Raw genomic sequence first — 26,482 nt, forward strand, 5'->3', positions numbered from 1 at the left:
TCGGCATTCTGCAGAGAAGGGTGGGAGCAAGAGGCCTCTGTAGTAACAGCATAGCCTCAAGACCTTGTTTCTTACTGTTGGTAGTCTCCATGGAGCTATGAAAACAAAATGACAGAAGAAAGCCCGGCCAAGTCACTGCTGCCAGCTGTTGGAGTAAAATGGTATATATAAAGTGGGTAATCAGCTCATTGCTCTATATATGGCTATGGAGAGCTTCAGTGCTTGAGACAGCAGCATGTTCTCTCCGCTTCACCTCTGTGCCAGGATCAGTAGAGTCCTTCTGAGGTCTCACTGGAAAGGTAGTGGGATCAGTCCTTGTGATCAGGGCAGGGGATTGTGCCTCAGATGCCAAGTCTGCTGCGTTCCGACAGGCCTGGGACTCTGAGCAACCAGACAGGGGTTTCTCAGGCCCGCTGAGTTGACACAGTCTCACCCACATGAGAGCTAAGGTCATTTTAACTGACTTCACCAATTAGCTGTTCTGATTTTTGGCATGTGTAGTACAGCGTCCCTGTTTCTCAACATATTGAATATTGTGCAACAGCAGGATAAATTTTAGGCTTTGGTAATGATGTCTAACAACAAGGATGCCAAACAGTGTTTCCCATGCTTACTAATGCACTTGTGAAAATTTTCCCTGTCCAACCTGTTCCGGACGTGGCTTCCACTCTCCATTCAGGTGAAAGGCAGTAGGCTCTTGCAAACTGGAGTGTGATGATACTTCCTTGCTGAGCAAAGCAACCTGAGAAGTCGCTGCCTGCACTAGGACTGCTGGTCTAGATTTCAAACTAAGCTTTTAGATTCACACTGTAAATTTGACCCACCTCATCCAGCAAAAAATAAGTGGGAAGAACTGACGTTCCAAAATAAAAGCATTACAGGTTTTAATATCTTTCTGTTTTGTAACATTAGTTTTTTAGGAGTGCCAAGGGGCTTTAAAAATCTGTCTGGGAGGCTCTTCTTTAAATGTCTCAGCAAACTCCCTGTCCGTGCAGTGTTGCATGACATACATTACTCCTGCACTGGCTGGCAGAGGAAGGCGATTTCTCTGAGGCAGGATTTGAACCGGCTACATACCAAGTGTACTGAGTCAGTGTCAGTAAATTTCTAAGTCCTGAATCACCACTGAGTTTTTCATAGACACCTCACTACAACACATGTACTACTTCAGTGTTGAAAGTTAAGTTCTCTTAATTACCCGGTGCCTGTGTCAACTTGAATTCAAGATTTTGTTTCATTCATTCCACCTGAGGCCATGTCTTTCCTGCAAAAGAAATCCTACCTTTTGCCTGGGCCGGCTATCTCAGAGTAACATCTCTTAAGAACAAGGTGACTTCCCTGGAAAGGCTGCTAATTGAAGCAGTTATTCAGACCTGTACCCTCAAGATATAAATTACAAATGCTTATGATTTTGGTTACAATACTTCCCTTATTTTCTGATTAAAAATGCTGAAAAATTATACAAGGCACAGACTTTGTGCATTTAAATCTGTTCCCTCTCTGCTTTTCGGCTGCTCTTACAGCTGAACCATATTTTTTGTTTGCTTTCTTAGGCAATCTCTGAACTGTCGAAAAGGACACTAAGTGAAAAATTATTCAATTCTACGTGAGATTGAAGGGGTTACTAACTATGCAACTCCTTCAAGATTGTCAGAAGAAAAAGAGGAAATGTCTGTTAAAAACATGGAGAACTTCCAGTTCTGACGTTTTCAACCTTTTCCAATTTGTAGATCCCCAAGATTTTTGCAGTGAACCACTGCTAACTGAAGCCTGTGGACAGTAGAATTGTGATTTGCCTCACTACTTTAGGTGCAATCTCCAGATCACCCAGAATACTGCTGCAACCAGTTCCATCAATGAATAAATAAACTGGATTTATGAAAAGGAATCAAGGCCCCAGTGATACAAATTGGATCAAAAAGAAATTTTTCAAATGCAGAGGCCCCTCTGCATCTCAGAACAACTCACTGTGTCTGGCCTCTGCCAGCTGGACACTGTACTCTGATGACAAAGCCATTGATAAATCCAGTATGTTTCAGCTCTGTGTGCTGCTTTGGTGGATGTAGATTTTTTTTCTTGCTGTTACATTTACTGAGGGAGCATGATCTAACCCCAAAGCATGTGGAAATTAATCTGAAGTGGGCAAATGCATGCATTATGCCTAACAACTGAAGTTAAACTACTCCTAGTAAAATTTTGCTTTCTTTTCCTCCTTCCCCCACTACCCACCCCCCAGGTTTTTGCTGAGCCCTCCATCAGTCTGTTTGCTCTGGAATGCTGCAAGGGCAGAGAGCTGCACTTCAGTGAACCCATCAACTCTGTTTTGAATGAGGACCTTCATTTTTACACTCAGTCGGTATGGGTGAGAAGTGGATTGTAAGTATCGAATAAATACTCTTGTCAGTTTTGCATTACAGGAGCTAATACTGAGCATGCATTTCCTCCTGACTACTGCCTTTCTTCATAGAATGTGTTTTACATTCAAACTTCTATTTTCAGACAGTATAAAATTCTAAAATGTGTTTGAGTGCTAGACCCGTTTTTTGTGTTGGGACTCAAAATGAAGAAAAACTCAGGGCAGGGGTTGTATTTTCCCTTGTAAGAATTGTCCTTTATCCCTACACCCTAATGAACAATAAGAGCACATTGTTCAAGTCAGGAACCAAAAGTAATTCAGTTTTGATTGCTGACTTAGAAAGACAGGTAGAATCAATTCAGACAGTCTTTATTAACTGGCTGTAAAATACCAGCTATAAACTGCAGTGGTTCGGTGAAGCTTGACGTGCTGTTCGGCAGACAGAGTCAGCAAATTCTGAGCAGCTCAGGGCAGATCTCACAGCTGGAACAGTAATTTGCTTCTGTTGTTAATTTAACCCCCCCTTCATGAGTGTGAATACACACCCAGGGTCTTCTGCGAAAACCATTTTACTTCTGCGGAAGTGACTTTCTGACCTCTTCCGCATCTCCCCCTTTCACCTTTTGGAGACACTCCCAAGTATTCTGTCTCAGCCAGGCTTTCAGCTTCCACATCCACAGCAGCAACAAATAACTTGCAGAGTCTTGTCCTGCAACTGAAACTGACTGGAAACTCCTGCTGTTCTAACTCGACACACATTTCCTGCGTTTATTTCCAACCTTTTCCCCACCTTTCTCACATAGACAAAGTTAACTTCCTTGAGAGGTCTCATGGGGTGACACAAAATTTGAATTCATTGGGCGAGAATTAGTATATACTGTTCACGGCTTAGGTATGTCCCTCTTGTGATTCTTAACAAAGAATTTTTCAAATGCATCCAGTGTGTAACTACCTAGAAGTCAAAACCCTTCTGCTGCTATCTGTGATAGCACTGCTGAGCACTCCTCTCATTTTTTTTGAGGTTGGTACAAAGGCTAAGCCTAACCCAGCCAGTGCTCCAGAGCACCATGGACCGTTTTCTTTCAAGAATTTCACACAAGCGCTTTCTTCAGAGCTTAGTTAAGGATTGAACTTCCCTATCTTTAAGTAGCTGTTGACTTCAGCTGTGGGCCCATAGTGAATATAAGCTTCCCCACAGCGCTTTGCCAGTTCACTGTAAACTCTAGTCTCTGACGTGTGCCACTTCCATCCTGAGCTCTTGCTGAAAATAGATTGATGATCTGCTGCTGTTGTCTTGAGGTGCCCCAGGTGAGAGTGGCAAACAGCTGCCCTTGGAGACTGAGAACAGCATACACACATTCCCTGTGATCTGTGCTAGTCTGAAGGAGGAAAGGCCTTCCCTGGGAGGACCAGTTGTGTTATTTTTGGTAGGAGTTTATAAACCTTCATGCCTCTGTGGAGGTGTTAGTCTGAAGTGCGTCCTGTGGGGGAACATCTCTTTATGACCTTTCTCTGCCCTCTCATCAGGGGTGAGGAACTGGAAACTACATCACTTTGCCCATGCAGTTGGCTGTAAAGGAAGGGTGATGGCTTTGGGACCACAGAGTAGAAAAGCACAGGAGAGACAGAGCAACAGTTTAGCCCCTTCTCCATCTTCCTGTTCATTTGAGGATACTGGCCAGGTTAGCCAGTTCCCTGTCCATGGGAAGGGTCAGGGCAGAATGGCAAGACTTTTTCCAAGCTCCTTGTGATGCTCCCTCAGAAACAGTCCTCCATGGGCTGTCCCTATCCCACACTGCAGACAGGTAGCCTAAAGGTTGAGGGTGGCAGGTGATCGTGGGAAATCTGTGGGATGTCTTAGAGGGTTTGTTTGCCTTATCCGGGATCAAGAGTTCAGGAAGGCGGAGTTACAGAGTTTTTGGCTCCTTGCCCCAAAGCCTTCTGTCAGTTTTAGACAAATAACAAAGATTTATGTAAATATACCAATGGCATCTTGCTGCCAGGTGTAGGTACAAGGATCCTTCCTGAGCCAACTGACCACCTCAGTGAGAAATGGCACAAACCTGGACTGTGGCTTGGCAAGGGGGGCTGGGGGCTGCAGTACTCCAGGGTGTGGGAAAGATGGCACAGCAGAGGCTGTGAGCTGAGAGCCAAGATGAGTTTTGTCTGTGTTGCTGAATGCCAGAAACCCAACCTGGCTTGACGTGGTTATTACAGTAACAGTCCTCCCCCTCTGTTTCCTATAAACATCTGCTTTGAAACTGCATTTCAAATGAGACTCTTCGATGCTTGAGAACAATATTGACAGTGAATTCTCAGTGACCTGACAAAGTCAGGCATGTGTTAGAAGTGTGAGGAACACACAGCAGTGGTCAGGCTGCTCTGAATACCTGCCAGTCAGGAAGTACAGCACTTAATTCAAAGAAACTGTGATACAGCCTCATTACGAGGCAGTTCACAGTTGGAACACTTGAGCCTCTGTGGAGCAGACCTCAGCAAGGCTGGCTGTCAGTTTCTCCAAATTATGTGCAGTGAGGTAAAGTAAATTACAGGTGCTGTGAGCACTGTTTGTGGATGTTTTCTCATTGACTTAAGAGCACAGCCATCCCTCATGTCCTTGGCAGCTGACCTGTAAAACTGGTAAAGTGGGAAAAACAGTATCTGCTTTGTGTTTAGATGAGTTAATGAGTCAAGCATTTAGGATTCACTGTCTGCACAACAAATGTCCTATTGATGTAAACAAAACAGATCTGTGATCCTGGGACTGCCTTTGTTAGCAGCCAACACAGTATTTACTGAGTAGATGCCAGGATAACAAGGGATCTGCGTGTGCCAGTGCTCGAAATCTGTGTTAGAGGATTCAGCCATGGCCATGGCTCAGATATCTGTTACAGCGATGTATAGATTTTCGAGTAAATGTTTTGTATGTGTTTTCAGACAAGTTGAATAGCTATAAAAAGCTTTAGCAGTAACAAAACAAAACATTGGACAAGATCCTCTCGTAATTACTATGTTCAACCGGGAAAAGCTGCAAGTAGTGCAGTCTGCTGTGTGCCTTCTGAGCTGCCTCATGCCTGCTGAAACCTCTGTTACTCCTACCTGGGTTCATGCGGATGTTCTCATATTTTTGGGAAAAAACGATGCAGGGGGTGGTGTGTGCGAGGAGGATTTTACAAGTTTCAGGCAGACAAACAGAAAATAGTTCTTAATTTAAACAGAAAACAGTTAAACCACTGAAACAGATGGCATTTTGTGACACGATAATAGAGACTTAGTCTTAGCCAGGCTGTGGAGAGGTTTGAGCGTTTTCAAGAGCACAGTCCTGAACACAAGCCTGTAGGTAAGTGTGGCTATGGTTAACATGTAGTATTCCACATTCTGTTTTCTCTATCCAGGTGGATTGCATATGAGGGATGTAATTTTTTAGGAAAGCAGATTCTGCTGGAGCCCAGTGAGATTTCAAACTGGAATGAACACAGTGGCTGGAAAGTAATTGGCTCCCTTCGTCCTATGAAGCAGGTACTGTATGAGGACAATTCTGTTTGGTTTTTTGACAGAGATGAGCGTACAGATGTCAGCTCTACCACTAAGTATAATGGTGTGCACTGTACTCCTCCAGTGAGGCCAAATGATGACAGTCAGAAAGACCTGGAAGATAACTGAGGCAGAAAATTCCTCCAGTGGCAGTCACTGAGATGTATATTGTGCTTCCAAAGAGAAATAATTCCTAGTTTCTTGGGCCCAAGTTTCGTTTTTCTGAATGGCTCATTAGCATGTTCTGTAGAGGCTCTATTTTTATATTTTTGCCATATAACAGTAACGAGAGAGACAATTCTACAGTGGCTTGTTTCATGATTAACATAAATGGAAGCAAGAACCAATGTTATTGTGCTCTAGCCTGGATTTCCAAAAGAAGCAAAGTTTATGCAGTCCCACCAGGTTTTCCCTCTCTGCCTCACCCCAAGTAATGCCGATTTCATCCTCCTTCAAAGATTCAAGTCTCAAAACCACACAGCTCTTAGGAGCTTTGGGAAAGGTAGGTAGAGAAGGAAGACTGAGATAAATGCTCCTCATTCAAGGAAAAGCAGGTACAGTTCTGCTTCTCTGCCTTTCCAAGACACATCAGGTCACTGGTGACACTCCTCCAGTCAAAATCACGTGCTGCCATGCGTGCAGCTGCACAGCTGTGGGAGGGCAGCGTCCGGACAGGTAGGAAGGACAGGGAAGAGTGGTGGGGAATGTGAACAGGAACTGCACTGGAAAAGACGGTTTTTGAGCTCTGCTTCTCACAGAACAACTTGTTAACAGTCACAAATGCTGCTTTATTCTTAAACACTAGATCCAACTGCGGAAATGTTGCAGTGAACAAGAAGAATCCTTCTTAGCATTAGTTATGCATTATCTGCCCCCCATGCCCCTGAGAAGTAAAGAATTTTTCTGCACACTGCCCTTCCCCCCACCAGTGATGCGTTAGTCAAAGAAGTTGACAGCTCCCTGGAATTCTCTGGAAGCGGTAACTAACAATGGATCCCATTTGGGCTGTTTTTGCAAATAATACTGAAAATAATTTGAGCTGATCTTAAAAAAAGAATTCTCTCTTCAGCCAGCAGTCTGAAGAGCTATTTGGTAGCATCCTTTTTCACACTGCACCAGTGTTACAAGGCCTCCTTCAGCTACTTTGCTGGGGCTTTGGGGTTTGTGTGTTTATTTTTTTGTTTTGTTTTAAATCCTGCAGCTTCCTTGAGTTTGTGCAGTCGGCTACCTGTTCTTGACACTTCTGTGGGCATATGGGTGTGGTTTTTGGGATGAGTAATACTACAAACCTGGACCACTTCCTATTTCTTCCTTCTGGTTCCATAACAAATTACAAAAACAGTCAAGCCTGCCAGTGTAAGAGCTAGTGCAGGAAAAAGCAAAACACTTGAAACTCTTGCAAAATGAGACACAAACACTTTGCTCAGTGACTTCCTAACAGGGTTCCTCCCTTGTAAAGAATGACTGTACACTATACTAATACACATTAGTTCATGGATGCTTGATGGGAGAGAGGCTTTTTTGTCTGTACCTTAGGGTTTGTTTTAATATGAAAAAAAGGAGATTCAAAGCTCTTTGAAGAAAAACTATTCTTGAGTTGTGCTTCAAGCACTGCTGTCCTGTGTGTAACACATTGCTCTTGTGCTGAAATCACAGCGATGGAGCAAAAGCTTGACCTCTGCAGCAGCCCTACAAACTCTCTTCATTTTTTGAGTAAACCGAGTAAACAGGAATGCCAAGTCAGTACCCCGTTTTCCATGTATATTCAAAAGCTATGGTGAAACTTCTATGCCATATATTCCCATTAATGGGAGTTGAAGTCTCTGGATAGATGACTCGCAAAGTTCTGTGTCCTAAGAATAAGAAGCTGCTGGAGTACAGCCCATTTACTGGCTTTGGAATAAGTGAAATGTGCTGACCTAGAGGTATTTGCATATCACAGGAATTAGTTCTATAGTCATGTATACATTTTTTTTTTTTTTTAATTCTATCTACCATTGCTGATATAGGTGTCTGCCTGTAAAAACACTTACTGCTGCTTTACATGCACATTTATTTCCAACAAAAAAATTACCAAACATCCTCGTCTGAAACCGGAATGTATACTTCTAGAAAACTAGTATAAGATGGAGGGGAGGCATTCTCACCTCCACTTCCTTCATTGCTGTGTTATAACTACCTTCCTTCACACTATTTCAGCCAGCAGTGTACCTCAGAGTGAAGAACCGAGCCCAAGGTAAATATCTGACGGTCGCTGGAAGCCTAGCAGATATAAGAGCAACGTCAGTGTGCGCATCCCCATATAATGGCAAGAATACCCAGATCTGGCACTACTGTCGTGGACTCTTCAAATCCAAGGTGAGTTCCCAGATGCTGGAAGTGGATGGGTTATATCACCTGCTGTCCTTTCACTTCTTGCTTTTACTGTAGGCTGGCATTAACACCAGCATAGCTTTCAGCCTCTCCCATGCATCTTAAACCAAAACTCTTATAACCTACATCCTCCCACTATGTATAGACAGGTATGGTATGTCTGCTTTGGCAAGCTGGACTACTTTTCACATCTGTCTAATGGGACTGATGTTCCTGGAAGTACAAACCTGGTTTTGTCTAAAGTTGCAAGTCTAAATTTATTACCTCCAAAGATAAGAATTTCCCCGAAAAGTAGTATGTGAAGAAAGGAAGTGATTTTATATCAATGCTGCCTTTGATAGTCTGTTAGCGATATAAAAAGCTGATGATTTAACATAAGAAATGCCTGAAGTTACAGAGACCACCAGCTTTGATCAAGCAGCTGGTCAATTGCTCAATAATCTGTTCCCAGCTTCCTTGCCAGGCTTGTTACCAACTACAGTGCGATTACTGCAGTATTCTCAGTGCCTGAAACAGAAACAAGCCAGACACAAAACCAAGGCTTTGAGGCCTGGATCTCGCTTCTCTTCTTGCTTCTTAGGCTAACAATGCCTGTTTGGATGTCATCGGTGGCAGAGATGTGCCTGGGGCCAAAGTCGCGCTCTGGGCAGAACATGGGAAGGACAGGCAGAAGTGGAGGCTCAATGAGGATGGAACCATCAGTTCATACCTCAGCAACCAACTGGTGCTTGATATTAAAGGTATTTTTAAAAAAAACCAACTAAAACTCATATGTTCTAAGCACATCTTTTGATCGAGCTTAATTGCCACATTCCAGCTCTTTTTGTACTTAAGGTCAAGTACTGAATCCTCTTTCCTGCTTAGGTTTATGTCTGGTTGCTTGACAGTGGGACAAAAGACAACAGGGCAGGGGGGAACCTTACTCTTGATCCCAGAAGTTTATTCTGATCAGATCAACTATTCTACTTGAGGGAGTTCAGTAAGGCTGATGGCAAGAAATGCAAGTTACAGAAGACAAAATGGTGAAGGAAAAGAGAACTACAGAACAGGTGTGGCTCAAAAAGAGGAAAGTGCTCACTTCTCATGTTTTCAGGCAGGTTAAAACTCTCATTGCTCAAGTCTTAGGTGCTTCTAATTACCCATCATGGTAGAACTGCCTCACTGGAGAATGGCTGTTCCTCACACACAATTTGTTCAAGCTCTGCTGCTGGCGCTACAGTTTCATGCCTTGGGAGAGGCAGTGGGGCAGTGACTGCAGTGACTGGCTGTGAGGCTGAGGGCTCTATGGTGTTGTCTTCTCAGATTAAAGGTCTAAGTAAATTAATATACTACCTAACACCTCTGGGAAGCTTACAGACCAGTACGATGGCATGTCCCACAGGTGGAGTCGTCAACCTTTTCAGAATGTCCTACTGGCCATTACACATCTGACCTCTGCAACTCAAACGTACCAGTAATGAATTCTCAGCCCCATGATGTTGAAATAATGGAGCATTCCTGACTTCCAGAGCTAAGGCATTTTACCACCGTTACTAATTCATAAACAGTTTCCTCAAAGCCATTAAATGCAACTGGTGATAGTGGTGGCAGCCCTCACAGTATCAGAGCTGTGCTGCCTAGTTAGGCAAAGTAATAGTCAGGCTGGCGTGGCAAGATACGACTTCGGTAGCTCTTTGGAACACTTATTTCTTTTAGTGGATTTTTATTTATGTTATAATGATAGAAAATGCACTGTCATTTCTATGCTACATGTATTCAACTGAAAGAAATGTAAGGACTTGCTTAGTTTGGGGTTGAAACGGGTATGCCACACCACATAATGCACTCACATGTATTTGTGAATCTGTGTATTTATACAATAGCAACATGCGCCTTAAAAATCCAGACACATAGCAGGAGCGGCAGTACCTCCAAAAGCAAAATCTCTTCAGAGGTGCTCAAAGGCACAGTTGAGGACTCTGGGTTCTGGTGTACCTTGCTTCCCAACTAATGGAGCTCTCTAGGGCCTATGCTGACAAATGACCATTTGAAGGAGACAGACATACAGACGCAGAAGGGCAGATACCAGCCCCCTAGCTCACGGAATTTCTATTTTTCAGCTAATTTTCCTACTTAGTCACACTTCTAAAGGTTATGCATAGACTTCTGTGTGCTTTTATTTTTAAAAATTTTCCTTCATGATTTTGTTTTTTTTTTAAGGAGGAAATTATTATGACAAGAATCACATCATTATGAATCACCCAGTAGATGACAAACATTCACAAAAATGGGACATTGAAATAGTGTAAAACCCACCAAACGGACGGACCTTTTGTGGGTTATTAACACCTAGAGGAGGAAAAAACCCTACTGAAGTCACACACCACTGGAACCTTAAGCGGCAACTCTTCTCTCCTTCATACCAAGCACCAACTCCTAAAACAGCTGAATTTTGCACAGGTCTGGAAGATGGGAAGTTGATCTAATGACTTTCTGCACAGAAGCTGATTCTTCAGAGGCCACTCCAATGAAGTCACTACTACGCTTCATCTGAAGTATTAGAAATAAATGCACGTGACAGACATAAGTTTTGTGGGACATGAACCGCAAGCGATAACATCGGAAAGGCTCTTCAGAAAAACACGTTCTTTACTTTCCTCTCAAACTGCTGGAAGCTCATTGAAGAATAAATGCACTGATGAGTTCGAAAGAGGCTGAGTTGGACTTTTATGTCCCATGTCAAACTGTTGAGTCTTCAAGCAATCCTGAAGTTCCAATCGTATCTCTTGCTAAAACGCCATTTCTTTTGTTCATGAAGACAGCCTTGAACTGGAGGTACCAGCTCAGCATGTGAAATGAGGCAACCCCTCATTTAATGTTACTGGTGGGCCTTTGTCCACATTCTTTTTAACAGCACCAAATTTCCAGATTCAGGAACAGATTTTGCTGACGCATGGCCTATTTCCAACCAATGAAATTGTGAGTTATCACTGGAGATCACCTTTAACATGGAGCCATATGTGTATGTATCAAAAAAGAATAAATGGTCCTGGGTCAGGCTAGACTTCCACAAGGGCTAGCTGCATTTGGAGCAGTAATGATTTTAACTCCAGCTGCACTTTGGTTTGATGTATATAGATTAATTTAATACAGTGTAATTTGGCCTTGAAACCATGTCTTCCTGCAGAATATATTTCACCCTAGTAAGTATTTTCAAAGGTGCTAGCAGCCTGCGTTACAATGCTTGCTTAATGTTAAAAGAACAGCATTAACTGCCTGTTAACATTACTGTGGCTCATCGACACAGAAATTTTAGCCCAAAGATGAGGACTTAGATTACTGGTCCATCCTTGGCATGCCAGTGTTTTCCTCAATTTCAGCACTATGCAACCAGCTATCACTTGAGACAGACAGAGCCAAATACCTTCTTGGACCGCAGTTGTTAGACTCGTGAAAAGCACGTTCCTCACTCAACACTGACGTATACAGAAGGAACTGCAGAGAGTTGTAGGGCTGCGAACACCCGACATCAAAGAAAAGTCCCGTAGATCACTGGTAACTTCACTTGATTTCAGCATCGCTAAATTAACCTACTTCAATAAAAGGTATTTTTTTTTCCTTATTTGTATATTCAGGGTATGTATTTTTATAACTATTTAAAGAGTTTAAGGTTAGCTACACAGATATTTTAGTTTCCAAAAGCTGGAACTATTTCATTCAAACAGGATTCATCCCTTAGCAAATATAAACACATAACGCTAAGTTTGCCACAGAAATAAAATATATGGTTGTCTATTTTTGTATGAAATGGAGTTCTATATAGTACTATTTAAAAGAAAAACTATCCACTTGCACTTACTATTTTACATTCTAAAATTGCCATAAATCTGCTGTTTAAATAACGAATCTTCAAATGTATGTATATATTTTTGAAATTAAAGCACTTGTTTAGCTTTTTTTATGTAAGTCAGTGTTTCAAGTGTTTAACATGTGACTTGCTTTCCATATGAAATTTTAAAAGCCTCTGTAAAAACTTCTAGTCTTTTAAACCGAGAATGACTAAGTTATATTTGGTGTGTCAGTGTTACATAACAAACTAAAGCAGGCTTTTGTACTTAAGAGATCTTGAATGTAAAATGCTAAGCATGTATATTTTAATTGTATAAAATTTTTTAGGAGGAATATTTTGCTTGATTTCTTTTTAAACAAACTAAATATGGTAATAGTTTTTAGCAGCTTTGTCAAGCACATTCCTGTTAAAATATTTCCTTTCACATGCACAAAAAAAAGGATAAATATATTGACCATGTGCCTGTGCTGTTACATTAGCTTGCACATTAAACATCAATGTTCAAGTATTAAAATAACTGCAGTACTCCCATCAAAACCCCCTCACGTGAGCACTGAAAACACAGATTCCAGTTACAGGTTTGGGTGACTTTCACAGTAAATTGGTGCTGGGGGAGGTAGAGGTTAAATACTATTATTTGTTTCTCTTTGTTTGCCAACAGCTGCTCAGTGAAAGCTGAGTATGTTGTTACCCAATCAGAGGGAGCAGGTTTTCTTGCTGGTGAACTTTACAAATGAAGACGACAGGTTTTTGGGGTTTTTTTGCCTAAGGTCCTGGAGCCTGCTCCCTGTATCCCTCTGCATCAAGGCATATATCGACAGCAAAGAGGAGACCAGAGCTCTGGTGTTACTGTGAGTGATTTCATCCACCCACAGATGTGAAGCTGTGGCTCACAGGAGAATGAGCAGCTTAACACAATTTTCCCAATGCTTGTTTTCCCAAAGCTAAGGAAAGCAGAAGGTAGCAAAGTATACAGATGTATGACAATGCTCTGTTAGACAGCAATACAAACCAAAGGCTGGATGGATAAAAAATAGTAGTTTAATAAACCTTTCTCTCAAGAGATTCTTAATGGCCAGAAATACTACTTACTTACAGGAGCAGCTAATTCACAAAAGCATCAAATAACTTCAATTAGACATTCAGTCCATAGGGACAGGGCAAGGTTTTCTTTCTGTTCATCCGAGATAAGGTTAAGGTCTTTAACTTTAATAGTGCTGCCATGCCAAATCTGCTTCAGTGCATCCAAGTGTGACAAAGGAAACCGCAGCCCGTAAGTCTGCTGGGGGAAAAAAAAAATCCATCAGCTAAGTACAGTGTCCCTTAGTATTACACAGTGTGTTATAGGTACTGATCAACAAGTGTGTGCTCCATTCCCCCACAGGACATGGGTATTTCTGAGAGCATCCTCCAGGAGATGTGGTATTATCCTGCCACACTTCTTAATAGAAGTACATGGCTTCCTGATGTGGTCTTCACACTGAAGAATGAAATAACTTTAGATTTACATTCTTTCCTAACCCTATTGCTTATTTTTAGACAGTCATACAAGTTTATTTCTTGCACACACAGCCTTAAGACATAGTTTGACACAACTGCAGAGAGACTTCCATTACCATGGTTGGAGTCTTTAAGGGAAAGAATATATATGCTGGGCTTTGCACATATTGTACAGGTGCCAGTGTACAACCTCTGCTACCCCTAGTCTCTACTCTGGAGAACCAATGAGCTTTACCTTAAAAGATAAGTAATTGCCAGGCAAAGCGCCTTGCTGTAATTACTGAGACAGACAAGAACAGGCTGTGATCTGTTTTGCCGCTACCGTGTGTTTGTGCAGACCTAAGATAGCGCATCATCTTACTATCATAAAGTGGAACAAAAAGTTCCAAGGCTCACAGCCACTCTTGAGGAGTATTTACGATTAGAGTGAAAGCACGCTGTATGTGCTGAGTAAGAATAGAGACAAACCACCTGCAGCCTTATTAACTAGGAAAAGGTCACTCCTTACATTTCAGTTTAAGAGGTAACTCTTTACTCCCAACGCTGACCCACCCTAAAATGACCACTGCCCTTATCTTCCAGTATGTTCCAGTGGATACAGAATTTGACATGGGTTCCATGTGGCATTAACATGGCTCATGAGGGCCAGTGACCTCTGCGACCAGTGAACACGTGCTAGCATATCCAGTAGCTTTAATAAAGGATGTGCTAAACGATACAGAAGTATGGGACACCTCACCCTCCCAGTAGCTTTGCTAGCTAGGACGAGGCATGCGGAAGAAATCCCATTAACAGCTCAAGCATTTAATTAAGCATGATTACATTACTAAATTCTACTATTAACCTCCTCTATGTAGCAGCCTCAACTCATCCAGGTACTTACTTAATGGGCAGAAATGCTTCAGGTGCTGAGGCACACAGCAGAACCCAGGCCCCTGCTACCATCTCAGTCAAGCTCAAAACCCAACGTGGCAATGTGGCTTTTGTTGTGTGTTGGTAGCAACAAACCTGTGATGAGCCTTCTTCACTCGTACTATCATCATCTGTCCCCATCATGTGAGTTTCTCTCCTGTTCTTTAAAGAGTGATACACATAAACCATCTCTCTGCGAATTTCATCCTAAAAGACAGCAGGAAGAAAACAAAAAACAGTCAGTTACATGTTACATATAAGTAAGTCACAGCCTCAAATTCATCATCTCACTCAAGTGACAATGTTGACTCCTTAATTCTGGAGTCCCCTGTTTGTTTGTTGCATCAGTGAAAGCAATTCATCCTCCTACCTGAATGACCCACCAGCCATCTACTACAGCAATAAGGGAATCTCCAACACATCTTTGAAAATTTCTGTACAACACTCCTCTGCCGTAATAATGCCTCTGCTACACTCACAGGGCAAAGCCGGGCAAACCAGTTCAGAGCTCTGTAGGCAGGGAGCACACCAAATTTTTGGACCCAAAAGTTGTGCGTGTGTGCTGTCATTCAGGATTTACCTCTGACATCAGAGAGTGAGGTGGGGAAAAAAAAAAAATTGCAAAAAAAAGCTTCCAAAACCTGCACATCTTACAGCAATATGGAGACAAACAAAATGGAGGTGAAAAATAAAAAAGTTATAGTATGTTTTTCTTGGAGGGCAACATTTTACCCATGAAAAAATTACAATTGTACAAAATAGTCCGTCCCATCCCCCCTTCTTTTAATTTAATCAAGACAACAAAAAAACGCTTCTACCCTTTCCTAATACCAGCATCTTTTTTGTGGAACAACTAGTTAGTAGTGCCACTGGCACCCACTTATGTACAGAGATTAACTCAGAAGTGAGTGAAAACTAAATGCAACCACAGTCAGCAACAGCTACAACTAAGAGACTTCCCTCTCTTAAGAAAATGTATTTTTGTAACTTAGTCACACTCTTAAATACAAAGAATAATAATAAAAAAAAATAAAATCCATTATCAAGACCTGTACAGGCCATTTCACAGCTGTAATGTTCTATCCTATCTAGCCTCAGATAAAAGCCATGCACCTACCATGCAGATTCACAGGCTAAATGTAGTTCTTGCTCCAGAAGGCAAGAAAGTGCCATTTTAACTGCTTTACAACAACCCCGTGATCTCCTACCGACCCATAATGGGCTGCAGGATCCAACTAAGTACAACCGCAAGACCCTTTCAGACCAGTACAACAGAGCACCAACTCCCATACCCCACACTTCCCACCCCAAGCATACAAGGGTGGCTTCATTATACTTACGGAATTCTCTTGATCTGGCTCCACTGTAATGATAGTATAATCTCTAAACCGCAGTTTGATTTTGCTTTCTATTTTTGGCAACTTCCCACCTAAGAAAAATAAATTCTCCATTAGAAGGAAGGAAACCAAATGAACAGTGCAAACTGAGCCCTCTTTGTGCTACACGCTCTTATGACTAGTTTTTGTTAACCTATGTTTCAAAACCCACATGTTCTCAAATTCAGGGGAGGGAGAGAGAGGTTTTTTTTAATTCTCTCACCTTTGTGGTCCACGTATAGTTGCAACAGCAAGCTACAACATAAGGACAAACTCTACCAGTTAAACATTCTCAGTACACAGTAGTTTACTAAAGCTCATCATTCCAGTCTAGGATAACCTTTATTTCACACTAAGAGAGAAGTGTCATCTCTTCTGCAAGATGATACACAGATTTAACCACCTGAGGTATGCAAATGCACACATAGATGCTAGCACAACATGAAGCTAATGCATAAAATGATCTTTGCCTACCATAAAATACCAAGGTCCTAAGAGGCAAAAAGTTAGCAACAGCTCTGCCATCACCTCAGCCAGTTTTGGTAACTTCAAAATCTACCTGGAGTCAAAGGACCAGAGTCACATCCCAAGCAAGGTGGCAACCGGTTCATAATGAAATCCTTCTTCATGTCAGATGATCTCAGATCTCTGGTGTCTTCCAGTCGGTCTGCAAGCCTTCTCAAAAGGCTACTCAGTTTTTTTGTCGAGTCAGCTATATCCACCTGCTAAATATTCACACAGAGTTGCTCTCACCTGAATTCAAGATAAACAGACTAGCCTAAAGAGAAAGAGGTGCAGTAATGCGCCAGAAAATCTGGACGCTCCTTTTTTTTATCTTTGCAAAGGGTAACATTTATTCCCAAAACAGCAAACTTTATTTACGCATTCCCCATGAGCCGTTGACACACCGAAGCTGATGCTCACTGTCCCTCGTTCTAGGACTACTGCAGTCCTAAAGGACTTGCAAGCGTAGTTCAAAGGGAGACTTGTTCCTTCTGCATGCTGATTTGCTGATCAGCAGCACAACTCAACTACCATGAAGAGGTCACAGAACAATTTACAGCTTTGCTCACTTTTAAAGATTCAAAGGCTTGGTCTGACAGGAACTATACCTGTCTGACAGCCCCAAGGCAAATAAATACCATCGCTTTTAGAAGGAAACAAGCCATACAAGGACACTCAATACAAAAGGAAGACAGTGCAATGAACTAGGCCAGGCTTCAGATGGAGCAAACCTCAGAGCAGTCATCCTGAAGACTTCAAAAGACATTTTTGTGCTGTTAGACCTGATGATAGTGCCATTGCACTGAGCTTTCAGAGCAGATGAACAACATACATGCTTGCCTCAGCGCTGAAGTTTCACCTGGATGCACTGTTACTCCCTTAGTCCCACCTACTTACCATAAGCAGTTGCCTTGGTATGCTTGTCCGCAGCGCCACATCGTCTTTTGCTGTATCAAACACAAGGCCAGGAATTGTATCCAGTAAGAAATCTCCCCAAGAGCTGAAGGACAGGAAGGGGAAAAAAGTAATTACTAACACAGTTGCACTGAAGTAAAAGGCAGGGGAAGGGAGGAGGAGCAGGACAGCTCTTCAGATGCCACTCACTGCTGATCAAACACACTTTGCAACAGCAGCCAATGCTTACAGAAAATACTTACTTTTTGCCTTTGAAATAATAGAAGATGACTGTAAATTAAAATCAGCTGAACCCAACTTTTATGAAGACTCATACTTTTCAGCAGCTTCGTGTTAACTCTCCAACTTGGAAGACTGGCCACATTAAGCATTACCAGCAGTACTGACATCCTGGGCTTTCACAATGGTACAGCTGGTGGTTATAGATTCATCTTACAATCATCTAGAAAATCCCCAAACTTGTTCTGCCCTGTTTTGTGGCTAACGGAAACCTTTCCCAATTCCTAACTGAGCCAAATGACTCCAAACCCAGCATCTAAGAGGCAGCAGCATTTCCCTGTGTGATGACGTTGTTTCAGTGGACCCAAGGATCAGATGGGTGTCAAAGGTAATCTGACTTGCACACACAGGATAGCAGATTAAAAAAGCAGACAAGGACAGAATATTTGCAGAGGAAGAATCTGCAGCCACCCTGTCAGAATAGGTGTGGGGAACTACCAAATGTAGGAGAACACATGAAGGAGTAACTCATGGCTCTTTATCTATCTGGGTTATGAAATGAACAGCAACTTCAGCCACTGGTAGAGATTTTGTAAATATGACAGTGAGTTTGCAGTTGTAACATTATCTTCCACATTAAATAATAATGCAACCAATTAAAAAGCAATCAAGCTTGCTGCATGAAAACCAGGTAAACAGGCTGCTTCAAACAGGAAGGGTGTCAACCTCCTCCTTTCCCCAAACCCCAAAAATTCAATTAATGCTAACTGAACACTAGCTTAGATTCTGTTACTAACAGCAGGGCACATACATGATAGGTTTGTACAATACAGAAAAGCCTATCCCTGTATTAGAGAAAAACAAACTACACAGGGGTGAAATAGAATGAACACAGAGAAGAGATAAGCAGAGTTCATTACCAGGTAGGATTATTTTTAAAAAAAAAAAAAAACTTATTATTATTTTTTAAAAAAACTTCTTTGAAACATCAGTTTCAGCTCTGTACTATTCACACACATCATCTGGCAAAGCTATAAAAAAAAAAAGTAAAGAATAATTACTTGTTTTGGTAGGTACTGATGGTCACATGTGTAGAATAGGAGATCCCAAGAGGAGTGTCAGCTTGGTGAATAGTCCCTCTTGGGAAGTACAGCAAGTCACCTGGCTGCAAGAAAATTAAAGAGAATTGATATATTTAATGCACCTGGTAAAACCTTCTTGTAGTCAAAATAGAGAAAACACTCTCTGAGCGGACAGACTGACAACATATGTTTTTAAAGTCACAAAACAGAGATCATCCATTGTACACTTTAATAACATAAAATGAAGCATTCTAGGCCAGAAGTCCAATACCTTACATCTTCCAACTTACTGTCAGTATTTACTGTACATCTGTCTGAAGACAGGAAGCTTTTAACATTATAGAACATGCACACTCCAAGTCAGCTGCGTAAAGGGACAAAGAAGCAGCTGAGATGAACCTGCTGACAACGCAGCAGGCTAGCAGAGGAGCCGTGCAATGCGAATTTGGTCAGACCGTGTCAAAAGGAAAGCCCAGTACTCCACAAGAAAGGCCAAGTACTCTATAAAGATAGTAATCTGTTACAACACTGTTGTCTGGAATTTTTAAGTTAAAACACTTAAAAAACAAGTACAATCTTCTTCCCTATCTAAATTGAATCTCCACACATAAAAATTTAGATTAGGAAAGTCAAGATAAGAGAGAAATGCAAAGCAAACAAAAATGCCTCCAAGAAGGAAACATTAGCTCACTTATTTACTCCTATATGTTTATTTATTCCTATAAACATCTACATAGCTGAAGAGCACAGTCAAAGACAAAATTCATAAAGCAATAAAGATGAAACTTAATTCCCTGTTAATTTTACTGTTCCTTAAACTTGGTCACATCACCCACTCCTAAGAGCCTACAGGGCTGTCTAACACAGATGTATTTCAAGTGAATACTACTTGGGTTTTTCACTGAATTGAAAGGTCTGTTTCGATTACGGGGCTTCACAGGACCTGGCAAGATCAAAACTCTTCATCCATTTATAACAAGCTGTAAAGCATCACAGACCGGTTATGAATGATTTACTGGTTCTGAAGCAGGCCTCTCTGCCATTAATAAACTGCCTTCCTCTACCAGTGTAGGGGTGACACTAACCAACGGAGTATTTTGAATTCCCTTCATTTGCATTGTTTCACATGCCCAGCAAGACAACACATGGGAGGGAGAGTTGCATAGAGGAAGAGTAAGAGCACTGAACACCTACCAGAGTGATGACAAACTAATCTGCAAAACAAATTATGTCACGCTGTAGCACGTGAACTGTACCACGCCTACCAGTAAGAAGCAGTGATCATGATTTTTCAAAGCAGTCTTTGATGCAAAGTCCAACCCTTACTCAACTCATCTGCTGGGTAATCTCATCAGCACCCTTCACGTGAGCCAGCAAGCACAACACTCTTCAATTTAAATAATCAAAATCTTCACAGACCCCAGGTGGCAACACCCAGATTGGGGCAGAATGGAGCATTTGACAATAGACAACACGGATCTGATCACTTTGCTGCCTTCTTACTTCTGAATTGGAAGAAAGAGGGGCAGACAACGGAGAAGTACCAGCAAACTAAATGGAAAAATTATACACGAAGGAGGCTAGATAGCTAGCTACCAAATAAGGTCTGTGCTTGACATCAGTAAGAAACCAGCCATGGCCACAGACCGTTGCAGTGTCACCAAGACACACTGCAGCTTGGGATCTCATACACAAACCACAACGCCTTTGCTCTCAGTCAGCTACCAGTTTTTGGTGGGAAGGGAGAACACCACCAATATAGTCTCTAACTGGTCTATTTGTTCTAAACTGCCCAAGTGGCAGACTGCAGACAGACATGCGAGAAATGAAAGAGGAAATATTCTAGAAGGATGTTTAGGCAGGACGTAAGAGTCATCAGACAGCATCCCCTGTCAAAGACATCTCTAGACACACAACCAAAATCTGACAGGAGCCAAATGGAAGAAATGGGTCATGGGAAGTGAAGAACATCAAACAGAACAAAAATAAATTAAAAACTCAGATTGTTTTTAAGCCCTTTTCACAGGCCAGTTTCACTCCACTAACATCAGTAAAATGGCTTATGGAATCATTATTCCATAAAAATCAAAGGCATTGAAGTCCAGCCCAAAACATTCCAGGAATTAAAAAGGGAACTGTAATTTATTAGACTTTGCATCACCCAATACGTTTTGACAACTGATCACTACCATCTACACAGCTACCAAACTACACAGCTAGTGATGTCAGTATCACGTCCAATGTGTCATACTATTCCTAAACTACCTACACCCAGAGGCAGAAAAAACCAAAACAGAGCCAAACACTTGATTTTCAGGTTTGGAAAAAGGAAAAACAATTAATACAGCAAGTTAATACAGGATTTATTTCATGCTTTTGTTTATCAACCAAGGATAAAAATTTAAATCTAATTTACCAGAACAGTGACAACCTTCAGTAAAGCAGCAAGTCTTGGTGCGTAGAAGGATTAGCCTGATTGATTAGAGACAGCATGTAAAAGCACAAAAATGTTTCATAACCATATATAAACCAAATGGTTTTTCTGCACACAACTCTACAAACATGATCCAGGAGTCAGGCTGCCTGACTTGGAAAATATCCAGAAATAACTGGGTTCTTCCTTCATTACTGAAATACTGAAGTAAAGGCTACCTTTGAAAAACGATAGGTTAGACAACTATCACCCAAACTTCTCGTGCTCACAGTGTTCTCTGCACCAACTTTCCCCTCAATTTCACAACCACAAACATTCCAAATAGTCTTCAAGAAATGGACCGTTTTAAACGCAACTTTTCTGGCAACCATAGCCCAGACCACAGAAAGCAATTAAATTATAATACCTTTAATATGAATTCATGTGTGGGATTCCCAATCCTATCTTCCGATTCAACATTATATTCCCGAGCTAAATGCACTGTTGGTTTATAGAGCCGCCAATGTTTCTCCCCTTCTAGCTGAAGGATAAACACCTGCAAAAGACCATAAAATCCAAGTGCACAAGGTAGCCTTGCTGCCCCTCCCACATCCAACTGATCAGAAATTTTATGTCATCTTCTTACCTGGAAAGTCTGTGGAACCATGCCAGAAATCAGGGATAAAAAGCAAACACAAGCAACACAGGTTGCTATTCTAACAGAAGAAACAGATTCCTCTTCCCTGCTCTCAGCTACTCCACAGCATGGCAACCCTGCAGGATTCCTCTCACATTACTTTTTAGATGTCTACAATGCAGAAATTCACATCTGAATGATTTCTTAAGGCTCCACTTAAGAGACAACAGAGAGAAGAGCTGTGAGGTGTGATCTGTTTTACCCTAATGTAGGCATCTGGAAATCCCTGATTGTCTTCAGTCACTTAAGTAAGTGTGAGACAACTAACTCGAAAGTAACATCTGCCACACAGATACTCAGACTTTCAGGTGAGAGAGGTCTTGTCACCATTCACCAACAGAGCATCAGAAACATCTAGGGGATGCTGTGAGCTGGGGGTTGATGACACATGCCAGAATGTGCGGGTTGTGGGGCTGCAGAACATGAAGCCTAAGTAAAATGAAACTCCTGACGTACTTAATGGAAATGAAAATAATAAAAAGCAAAAAATATATGTAAGGGGGGGGTTGTTTTGTTTTGCTGTAAGTGGGTTAGCTAAAGTTTTTTTTAATGCAGTGTCTATTTGAATGTTTCTTTTAGATGCTAATTTAAAATGCATTTGGACCACAAGACATCATCATACCAGTAACTTCTTAAAGACAGTAGGACCAACAAATGAGAACCAGCACAACCAGTCTGCTTTCACTGTCCAGCTGATGCAAGAGCAAGTAGTTAGTAAGGGAAAAAGGACTTCTGGATTCTTTGGGGTCTGAATGAAGTAAAAACAAAAAGGTGATAGAAAGCTTCTGCAGCTGGGAAAACAAATTATTTTTTTCATCCAATGGAAATATCAGGTCTGGAAAGCACATTTTACATGATATTACCATCAGATATTACTATTAATACCTTTTCAGTAAAATTATAGAAGAAAAAATACTATAAAGAAACAGTTGCAAGCAATTACCTTAAGTTTTCAGTGGAAAAAACATTTTCCTATATTAAGATAATTTGGGGGGTGGGGTGGAGCATATACAGGTATCCACTGCTACTAGCAAAAGCCCACACACAGTTTCACACAGACAAGGTTGTCCTGTCCTACCTCAACATCATCGTAGTGAGGGGGAAGACCCTGCGACCCCTGAGGAGTAATGTAAACATTCGACCCAACCAGAGATCCAAAGTAGCTCTCCAGCTTCTCCTGAATCTTCCACAGTTCCTCCTTTAAAAAGAAATGCTGCTGTTACTCCTGAGGAGCTCAGTCAAGCCAGGCTGCTGCCCAGCCCACAGCCTCCCCATCCCTTGGGATGTTTTTCTAGAGAATGATCACATCCCCAGAGGAAGAGAGAGGCTGGGAAGGCAGATACTCTGTATGAGTGTTTCTCCTGAAAGCAAACACTAGGCACAAAGGAGACCTGCTGCAAAGGTAAGCAAGCAAGCAAGCCAGGAAGTCTGGTAGCCCAATATAGCATTGTTTGCCCTCTTCCCTGAACCATTTTTAGGTTGCAAAAACCGACAGACAAGGCTAGACAGAGAAAAATAAATCACCCATCATCCCAAGAACAGCAAAACATCTGAAGACAATAAACACATGCAGAACTTGCATTATATGGGCTAGCATCAAAGACAGCATATGAAGGTAAGAAACCTTTTTCCAATTACTCCAATTGTTTGGGCATATTCAGGAACAAACTTTACTCATCCACATCTAACATGGGACACACAACGCACCGAAGGGATGACTCTCATATCAGAAGATGCCAATTACCAGACCTGCAGAAGTGCAACTTCAACTAGAAATTATGCATGTTCAGCTCAAGCTCTAGATTTCAGCATAAGTCATGTAACATTTCAACTTCACCTGCAGATGCCACTGGCCATTACAGCTCCATGTGAACTGAGATGAGCCAGTGACACTATACTTGGGACTCAGCTGTGTATTTAGGTCCTTACAGATCACTTCACAATTAAATTCTGTCGACACCATGGGACAAAAAAGGACAACAAGTATCCAAGTCCTTTACGCAACTCTGCAGTTACCACTGCCTCACTCTCATACACGAAGCCCACAAAGGCATCAAGAAGAACAACAGAGAGAGGACACTCAACTAAAATGGAATGGTACAATTCCACAGTGCAATTCAAAACCATTGGCAAGAATGGTGGAGTGTCCTGGAAATATTTCACATGGTTTCACACCTTGTCCTCCGTTAAAGAAAAGTGGTACAAAAGCCCTGCACACAGAAGCAGTGGGGCAGAGTGAAAATTTAAGTAGATACAGATGTGTAATCATCAGGTTTGTGTATTTATTTTTTCTCAACTTTTATGTAACAAAATAATTTAAAAAATACTTAATATTGTAGCATGAATCAGATTTCGTTCTTATAGCTGAGCGCTGAAACATAATGGGCAGTGAAAAAGTGTAAACCATGTTTTAATGAATACAGTTCACGTAGATTTCAGCAGGTCATCGATGCCAGCTCCCTTCCTGGATTTACTCGGGACGGAGATGAAGCTATGTCTAACACGACTCAAGCAAAGCACATCACATTATAACACATGCATGAATTATATTCAATTAAATGATCCAACCTTAAATCTCTGAGGCTGATGAAACTGTATCGTTGCCTTTTTCTGGTCAAAATCCTTCTTCAGCTGCATGTAATTCACTTTGCCTTCTTTATTTAAAACTTTCTTTTTTCCATTCACACATCTGCAGATATTTATATCTCGCCCATAGTATAAACCCTGGCTGCACAGTTCCTTCAGATCTGATAACTGGAACAGAGACTGGTAGTATGCAGCCAGCAGGGGATCATTTCTCTGAACAAGCAGTGGCTTTTGCTCCCAATACTCCCTGAAAAACACCTCTTGTTTGATGGGAGAGATCAAGCTTCCGAAGAGGCTGTCTGGGTTTTTAAAACTCATGACAGATGGAGAACAAGCTGCTTCCACCTTTGCTCGTTTACACTGTGACTCCATTTCTTTTCCCATTTCAGCACGCTTCCCTCCTTTCTTGGGCATGGTCCTGTTCAAGAGGAGAGAGAACCAAAACAGTCAGCCAGTAACACAACCTCAAGATCTCACGGGCCCAAAGCAGCTTCTCTTGCCTTATCCAGTGGGCTATCCAAGCATGCTGGGAACAGCTCTGCTTCCAGATGCTCACTATTTTCTCCAAGCAGCAGAAAAAGCAAAGCCTGTCACAGGCCTCCAGTCCTCTCTCAGACCTCAGCAAACTCCTAAAGGCTCTTCTGGGAGCCATTGCTCAAAGAGACTTAATGGCTACATGCAGAGAGGGGTGGAGAGAGGGGATGGGATCAGAAACTTGTATCCTATTACACTTCCTTGCAGTGCATTAATGTTGGGGATAAAAGGCACAATTAAGACTTCCCAGTGACTCCTAGCCAGAGTAAGACGGAGTAGGATGTAAGGCATTTCAAGTGCAGAACCCAAACAATGAAACACAGTGGTTGGTGCGGTGTGTGTTAAGGTAAGCTTTTCTTTCAAGCTGTCTTACACATCATAAGCCCCGTGTCTACATAGCTGTCTGGTGACCACACTACAGCTTTAGCAGGACCCACAGAGAAGGCAGCTAATGCAGCGAGGGGACACTGACACTTAGTGCATACAACAGCAGCTCTAAGGGCTACAGCGAACAGAAAACACAGGGAAATGGGGCACACAAAGAAGGTGGCCAACTGCAAGAGTAGATCACTGTGAAGGAAGGAACATGTAACCAGGTTCAGTGGGTGAGATGACTCAACTGGCAGCAGAGTTACAGTGGCTTCCAAAGAAACAAAAAAACCCCAAAGCAGACTCCCCTGTCAGTGGAGCAAGTTTTAGGAAACATGAAGTAAGGGCATCTGCTTGAGGTCTCAGGCCCTGGAAACAATTTTATGCTAAATCGTGGCAGTGCCAGGCATGTAGTGATGCTCATAACACAGTGGCAGTAGCCCACATCTCAGCCTCTGTCAGGGTCTCCATACTGTATCTTGAATGGACAGGTTTAGCAAACCTAAGTTTAGAGAAGAGAGGGAACACTGTAAGGCTTTTCTGTTGATGCTATGCAATGGCACCAAAAATTTAAATTACAAAATTCTTTCATTTCTGCAGAACTTTGGTTTATGTAGAATAAAAAGATTTTTTTCATCCCAGTGCAGGCATTTAAAGTTGGAAATCATTTACTTTGTTTTTCCAGATAGATATCATGCTCGTGTATCATCATGTAAAACCAAGAAAGTTAATTCACAAAGGGTTTAGCTACCAAGTTCTCAGGCAAATGAAGGCACAAATCAAGTATTGGTAGGTCCAGCACCATGGTATATGCAGACATACTTGCCTTAACTTCAAGCCTGCACCAGCATTTCGTCCTCCGGAGCAGCCCAGAGCATGAGGCAGCAGTAAAAGCCTGCCTGGGAAGCCAAGTTAAGTGTCCTGACAATTAGCCAGCACCAAGCCATCTAGCTCCACAGCTCGACTGCTAGGTTTGGGCTGGCCAACTCAAACTGGCTCTGGGCATGTCTCTGCAAGTTTGTGAAGCCAGCACATGAGGCGCTGGAGCACGCCAACGCTTTCATTTGTAAGTAAAAATGACAGCCTTACTCCCAAAAGTAAATGCTCTCATTTATTAAGACACTTTTACTTCCACAGATTTCTTTTTGTGAAACTTAAACTCCAGTTCTGGTAAGTCCTCCTGTGCAATATGCAGTACACACCTGCTGATCCACCAAGTCCTGGGCAGAGCATTTCAGCAGCACTTCCTGTAAAGGCCTAAATCTCAACAGCGTCCTGCAGGA

At 41.9% G+C, this 26,482-nt stretch overlaps 2 protein-coding genes across 3 annotated transcripts in view; one reads left to right on the plus strand and one right to left on the minus strand.

Annotated features, from left to right (window-relative positions):
• Nucleotides 1-10,593, plus strand: part of CRYBG3 (beta-gamma crystallin domain containing 3) — a gene marked incomplete at its 5' end in the record, with an annotated part of 64,739 nt that extends 54,146 nt beyond the window's left edge. The window contains 5 exons of the mRNA XM_010135019.1: nt 2,237-2,376; nt 5,752-5,875; nt 8,090-8,248; nt 8,844-9,003; nt 10,463-10,593. Of these exons, the coding sequence (XP_010133321.1) occupies nt 2,237-2,376; nt 5,752-5,875; nt 8,090-8,248; nt 8,844-9,003; nt 10,463-10,551 (672 nt within the window). The remainder of the gene's footprint in view (nt 1-2,236; nt 2,377-5,751; nt 5,876-8,089; nt 8,249-8,843; nt 9,004-10,462) is intronic.
• A 2,619-nt stretch (nt 10,594-13,212) lies between these two features.
• Nucleotides 13,213-24,711, minus strand: MINA (MYC induced nuclear antigen). 2 transcript variants are annotated; one of them, XM_010135018.1, is made up of 11 exons: nt 24,279-24,711; nt 22,789-22,908; nt 21,441-21,569; nt 18,580-18,683; nt 17,278-17,384; nt 16,867-16,875; nt 16,440-16,592; nt 15,845-15,933; nt 14,627-14,711; nt 13,783-13,787; nt 13,213-13,371 (listed from the first exon to the last, which is right to left on the minus strand). In XM_010135018.1, the coding sequence occupies exons 1-11, from the start codon at nt 24,708-24,710 to the stop codon at nt 13,213-13,215; spliced, it is 1,392 nt and encodes a 463-aa protein (XP_010133320.1). In that variant the 5' UTR covers nt 24,711. The 2 variants fall into 2 exon arrangements, with proteins under 2 accessions (XP_010133320.1, XP_010133319.1); XM_010135017.1 differs by lacking the exons at nt 13,783-13,787; nt 16,867-16,875 and having other exon boundaries at nt 13,213-13,374; nt 14,601-14,711; nt 16,440-16,605; nt 17,282-17,384.
• Nucleotides 24,712-26,482: the final 1,771 nt, after the last annotated feature.

This window comes from Buceros rhinoceros, unplaced genomic scaffold (genome assembly GCF_000710305.1).
Source record: "Buceros rhinoceros silvestris isolate BGI_N320 unplaced genomic scaffold, ASM71030v1 scaffold12124, whole genome shotgun sequence".
Classification (NCBI taxonomy): domain Eukaryota; kingdom Metazoa; phylum Chordata; class Aves; order Bucerotiformes; family Bucerotidae; genus Buceros; species Buceros rhinoceros.